At 55.1% G+C, this 6,000-nt stretch overlaps 1 protein-coding gene across 3 annotated transcripts in view; it reads right to left on the bottom strand.

The window, feature by feature from the left end:
* Positions 1–3,827: 3,827 nt before the first annotated feature.
* Positions 3,828–6,000, bottom strand: part of LOC135975714 (angiopoietin-related protein 4-like) — a 136,603-nt gene continuing 134,430 nt past the window's right edge. For all 3 annotated transcript variants that reach the window (XR_010592713.1, XM_065567760.1, XM_065567761.1), the window contains exon 3: positions 3,828–4,650. Coding sequence is in view for 2 of the 3 variants with exons in the window: in XM_065567760.1 (XP_065423832.1) it covers positions 4,067–4,650 (584 nt within the window). In the remaining variant the exon portion in view is untranslated. The remainder of the gene's footprint in view (positions 4,651–6,000) is intronic.

Genomic DNA, 6,000 nt, shown 5'->3' with positions numbered 1-6,000 from the left:
ACTCCCTCCCAGAGTCCGCACCCCAACCCTCTGCCCCAGCCCGGATCCCCCTCTGGCATCCCAAACCCCTAATCTCCAGCCCAATCCCAGAGCCCGCATCCCCACCGGAGCCCTCACCCCTCCCTGCACTCCAACCCCCAGCCCCAGCCCAGTGAAAGTGAGTGAGGGTGTGAGAGCGAGCGACTGAGGGAGGTGGGCTGGGCTGGAGTGAGTGGGGGTGGGGCCTGGGGGAAGGGCATGAAAGGGGTTGGGTCAAGGGTGTTTGGTTTTGTGCAAGTAGAAAGTTGGCAACTCTACTTAAGGACCTTTGAAAAGCAGCCTCCTTAGCACCGCTCCTGATACCAGGGGCCAAGGCGCCCCCGGACATGAGAACCACAATAGGCCAGAGCAAAACGCTGCGTTAGAAATCGGAGCTCAGGCTGCCAAGCGAACTATAGCTGACAGACAGGAGATGCGGGAATTAAGGTTGTGCCTTCAGCCAGCAACTGGTGTTCATCTGTTTGCACCACACACACACCTGTAGGCAGGGCCACTATTTCCTTGTCTGCCTGCCTGTTTAGCGTCTCTCGGTCCTTACTGTGCCCATCACCGTGGTGTCTGAGTGGCAAACCAAGGGTTTGATGTCTGCATATGAAACTGCCTGACTGGAAGGACGTGGTTTGGTGTGGATCAGTGACTGCTGGGGCGATTGGTGGCAGAAGGCTCTGAGGGCCTGGCTCATTCCGACCTGGCTCATTCCAATGGCTTCTACAGCTGAGAGCAGCCCAGTCTCCTGCCTGGGTCCGACGCAAACCAGGAAGTACAGGACCACGGTTAATAAGAGCAGCTCAAAAGATCATTTTTGCTGAGCCCAGCCCTGCACAGATTTCCAGCTTAGGTTTGTATTTTCAGCAAAAGTTCTTCTTGATTATTTTCTCCCAACCCCCTTCTGCCTCCATAATAGCCAGCCACCCCGTCAGTCGCATCCTGGGGCGCTCCAGGGACAGCGTGTGTGCGTGTATGTGTACGTCTGTATATATATATATATGTATGTGTACATGTGTGTATGTATGTGTGTACGTGTATGTGCACGAGTGTGTGCACATATGAGTGTGCGTGTGTATGTGTGTACATGTACCCCAGTCAGATGTATACATCTGGATTTCCTTTGAAAGAATTTTCAAATTGAGCTGATCAAGTGCAATGGCAAAGCACCCAATTCCTCTGCCCCCCAACTGCCTTCGCTGCTTTAATGTACAACCTGCTCTGCTGGCACCTCTGACTCCTGAAAGCCCTAACGCTCCAGGGGAGCAGGCCGTGCCCTGCCCTGCCCTGGCTGCCCCGGGTGTTACCTCGGAGGGAATCGTTTCAGATTCCAATGGGTGGCAGGTCCAGGGAAGAGCCTTATCTGGGGGAGGCTGTACCAGACCCGCCCGACCCAGGCAGGCTCCCAGGTACTCTCTGCTCAGGGATGATAAGGCTTCTTAGCAGTTTCTCTCCAAACAAATTCCAGTTCAAGACACCTGAGAGCTCCACAGCAGGGCAGCATCCCCAGAGCGCAGCAGGGTGGGGGTTAGGGGGAGCAGTTGGTAGCAGCACCTGCCCCTCGTACGGCAGGAGCGAGAAGTGCCAGCCACGTGCTGCCTCCATCCCCAGAGGCCAGGTGAGAGTGAATTCCCACGTCCCCGCACGATTGGTTCCGTCACTCTTCTACACTTACATGGATTTCCAATGTCAATGTTTCTAACATCAGCTTTGCCAGCTCTCCTTACACCTTTGTCTGCTAGAGCAAAAACCTGAAATGCAGCTACCTCCTCCTGCTGGGTGACTATAGACCTTAATGACAGACCTCGGAACTGCTTCGTCAAGCTGACTAGCTGCAGCCCCCTCGGGTTGCCTGCTCGAAGGTGTGCTGGCCAGGCCACAAGTCATTTCTGTGCCTCTTCCCTGCTCCTTCTCAGCATTTGAACATCATTTGACTAGTGTGAACAAGAGTCTATACTGGGGAGAGCCCAGGGTGAGAGAGTCACTAGACTCTTGTCAAGGCTGCTTCCCCACTCTGAACTTTAGGGTACAAATGTGGGGGCCTGCATGAAAACTGCTAAGCTTAACTACCAGCTTAGATCTGGTCCACTGCCACCATTCCCAAGTGGATTCCCTTCCCTGGGAAGCCTTGAGAAACCTTTCACCAATTCACTGGTGAATACAGATCCAACCCCCTTGGATCTAAAAACAGGGAGAAATTAACCATCCCCCTCCTTCCTCCCACCAACTCCCGGTGGATCAAGTTCCAAACCTCTTGGATCTTAAAACAAGGAGAAATCAATCAGGTTCGTAAAAAGAAGGCTTTTAATTAAAGAAAAAAGGTAAAAAACATCTCTGTAAAATCAGGATGGAAAATAACTTTACAGGATAATCAAACTTAAAGAGCAATAGGCCAGAGCAAAACGCTGCGTTAGAAATCGGATTCAAAGTACAGCAAACAGAGGTAAACACTCTAGTAAAAGGTACATTTACATGTTGAGAAAACAAAGTAAAAACTAACACGGCTTGCCTGGCTGTTTACTTACAAGTTTGAAATCTGAGAGACTTGTTCAGAAAGATGTGGAGAACCTGGATTGATGTCTGGTCCCTCTCAGTCCCAAGAGTGAATGACTTCCCAAACAAAGAGCACAAACAAAAGCCTTCCCCCCCACCAAGATTTGAAAGTATCTTGTCCCCTTATTGGTCCTTTGGGTCAGGTGTCAGCCAGGTTATCCGAGCTTCTTAACCCTTTACAGGTAAAAGGATTTTGGAGTCTCTGGCCAGGAGGGATTTTATAGTACTGTACACAGGAGAGCTGTTACCCTTCCCTTTATAGTTATGACAACTCTGGTTATACAGTGCTCTGTATACATCTGTGAAGCAGGAGTGATGAAACCCCAGTCACAGCCGGGGTCCAGCCCCAGAGAGCGCCAGCCTGGCCCTGGGGGGTGGGGTGGGAGGGCGACATGGAGAGCAGTTTGGTCCGATGGAGAGCATTGCTGCCAGGTGGCTCATGGGGAGGGGCGGGGGTGGGCTGTGGCGTATGAAGAGTTCAGGTTGTTTTGGGGTAGCCATGTTCAGGGGGGAGTTGGGGTGTGGGTGGGACCCCAAGTTGGGGGGAATGGTGCAGGGGAACCCTGGGTTTGGCAGGGAGCCCCCAGGCAGCAAAACGGCTGAGCGAGCTGGTTGCCCGGGACAGGCTGAGGATGTCCCCGCTTGCAGCGTCATGCTCCAGCCTGGCGAGGGATGGCTGGCTGGGGAGGGCACCAAGCACAGCCTGCAATGGGCAGAGTGGGGGGTGGGGGTGGCTCCCAGCACGGACAGCGGAGATGGGAGGCGGGAAGGGGAGAGGTCAGTGCCCTGGGCAGGGGGATCCCCCGCTCCCCCACTGCAAAACAGCACACCCCCACCTCACCACCAGCAACCGAGATGGAGGGAACAGCTTAGTGCACGGGGGGGGGGCGGGGTCCCTGATACTCCCAACTGCAAAATAGCAACCCCCTCCCCCCGTCTGCACCCCAAACTCCCCCCTACGCACGCTCTCCACGCAGGCTCTGTCAGGAAGGCCAATTAGACAGGGCCTTGTGTCCTGGGGATGCACTGAAGGGCCATGGTCAGGAGGGGACTGGAAAGATGCAGTTTGGGGGGGGGGGGCAATGCCCCTTCACATTCCCCCCCATCTTCACCCCTGCCAGTGGACCAGCCAGGACTACGTCATGGCCCATCTTTGGGCTACAGCCCACGATTTGGGAGCCCTGCCCGAGGGTGAACTTCATCCGGCCCAGCTGACTTGTTCTTTAGCCTGTTCTTTCCCTGTTCGGGGGCGGGGGGGGGGGGGGGGGGCGGGGGTGCTCCTGCCCCTGGCTGTTAGCATTTATGGTGTTCAGCATCTGGTCACAATGAACTTTGATTGAAGTGACTGAAGCCAAACAGGCAGGAAATGCTCAGAGATGCTCAGAGGACGTCAGCCTGACAGATAAATACACTGCTAGGAGCTGGATTATACCATGTTATGGGTGGAGTTAAAATCTCATTGACACAGCTGTGAGGATGCACTCTTCATTTAAGACAGCTGGAAGCAACAGGTAAGGGGGCCTCGTGTAGAACAAGCCATGATGGCGTGTGCCCAGAAACTAGCCCCAGGTGGGCAGAGGATGCCACCGAGTATCGTTCTGAGCTGGTGCGTGTGTGACAGAGACAAGCCGGGCAGTGCAGCCAGGACACGGAGGCAGAGCAGGAAAGCCGAGCAGAGCCTGTGAGCATGGTGTGATCGTGGGAGGAGCATAGAGAGCTTTTGGGCCAGGAGCTGGCTAAAAAGGCTTGGAGCTGAGAGCAGGGAGGCTAATCCCTGCTGTTGGTTCCTGCTGTGTTTGGAGAAGCAGGACTCTGTATGCCGCGTGAGCAGGGACAGGTACTCGTTGCCCAGCCAGTAATCCTGCTGCACGTTCCCAAAGCCGTACTTGTAGGTGCTCCAGGACTCCTTCCAGGTGATATCTGTGTTGTGAGAATTTCTCTGGACAATGGTCCAGCCTTTGCCTTCGGTGTCCATGTCACACCACACCACTCGAGGGGGAGAGCCTGCCGGCTGGATGACATGGATGCCGCTGGGACTGTCCCTGGGAATGTTGCTGCAGTCTTTGGGGAATCCTGAAATGCCATGAACATCAGGTTAAGGGGGCAGGTGGGGGTGGGGGAGTGAGCGCTAGCTAGCTCGATCAAATCAGCCTGGGGTAACTGGAGGCTGGGTTTTAGAGGCAGGTCCTGTGTATTTCACAATACTACAGCCACAGAATCCGCCCCGGCCATTCCTGGCCACAGAATCCGGCTCCAGATCTTACACTTTCATTTTACCAATAAAATAAAATAAGAATAGTTTCTTGCTCTGCTGGTTTTGAAGAAACCTTGAAGAGATGAATCAAGTGTAAACCAAGGCTCTGTATCCTTCCTGAGTCCGTACTGCTGAAGAAATCGTTTGGGGAGGGTGGGGGAGACGCTGCCAGATCCATCTCAGCGAATGTCAATTATGAAATCCATCAGTGACAATTTAAATGGGAGTTTTCAAAGAGCCTAAGGGAGTTTGACACCCGACTGTGATTGGAATTCAGTGGGATTTAGGCACCCAACTCCCTGTGGTGCCTTTGAAAATTCCAGACATCCTATCGAGGGGCTTGTCTTTGGGGCGGAAATTGTCCCGAACTATCCTGGTAGAATGAGAGCACTGTGGTTATACTGCCCCTCCCCTCCCCAGGGTCCTCCCTCGAGCCTGAGCCCCCCAGCTCCCCTACCCCCCAGACAATCCCCCTGTGTGCCCCTCCCCCATAGCTGAGCCGAGGGGGAGGAGCTGCTGAGCACTGCGGGGGCAGGGGCTCAGGGCCACCTCTGGAGCTGGTTCGGCCCCTGGCCTGCCTGGGCAAGCCCCTGAGCAGCTCCCAGAGCCGCTGGAGGTGTGGGGAGAAGGGAATGAAAACCCCTGACAAGGAGGAACTGGCTCTCCCTGCTGCCTGGACTCTGGGGGCAAGGCTTCTAGGCATGAGCGAGAGATCCCCAGCTGTTAGCCGGGGCTAGCCCTAGTATAGGAGTTGGTGAGATAGAAGGGTAGAACTCCCAGCCAATTTGGGGGGGGTGCCTGGTTCCCAAACGCTGCCCTGCGGTTGGCACCAGCGCTCTTCAGTCACTGCCGGCGGCTTGGCAGCCGTTACCGGAGAAAGGGATAACGAAGCTGTGTAAAGCAAACAGCCAGTCGAGCAGCACCTCCCCCACCCCGGCTGGCCCATTCCCAGGCGCTGGAGGCCTGCGAATGGGAGTAGTGGGCTCACTAGCGCAGGCCGGCCTTGCGATCCCCTTGGAGAACTCAGCGTTTCTTTGGGCCCAGTGCTGGCGGGGGGGCTGGAAGGTGCATTCAGTGGATAAGTGGATCTAGGGGTGACCCCGGCATGGGGGAGAGGAACAGAATCAGGCCCACGATGCCCTGATCTCGGATATGGCAGATGATAGAAG

Source organism: Chrysemys picta, chromosome 14, assembly GCF_011386835.1.
Source record: "Chrysemys picta bellii isolate R12L10 chromosome 14, ASM1138683v2, whole genome shotgun sequence".
Taxonomy (NCBI): Eukaryota; Metazoa; Chordata; order Testudines; family Emydidae; genus Chrysemys; species Chrysemys picta.
Note: the sequence above shows the minus strand (reverse complement) of the source record. Positions and strands in the feature narration are given on the sequence as shown.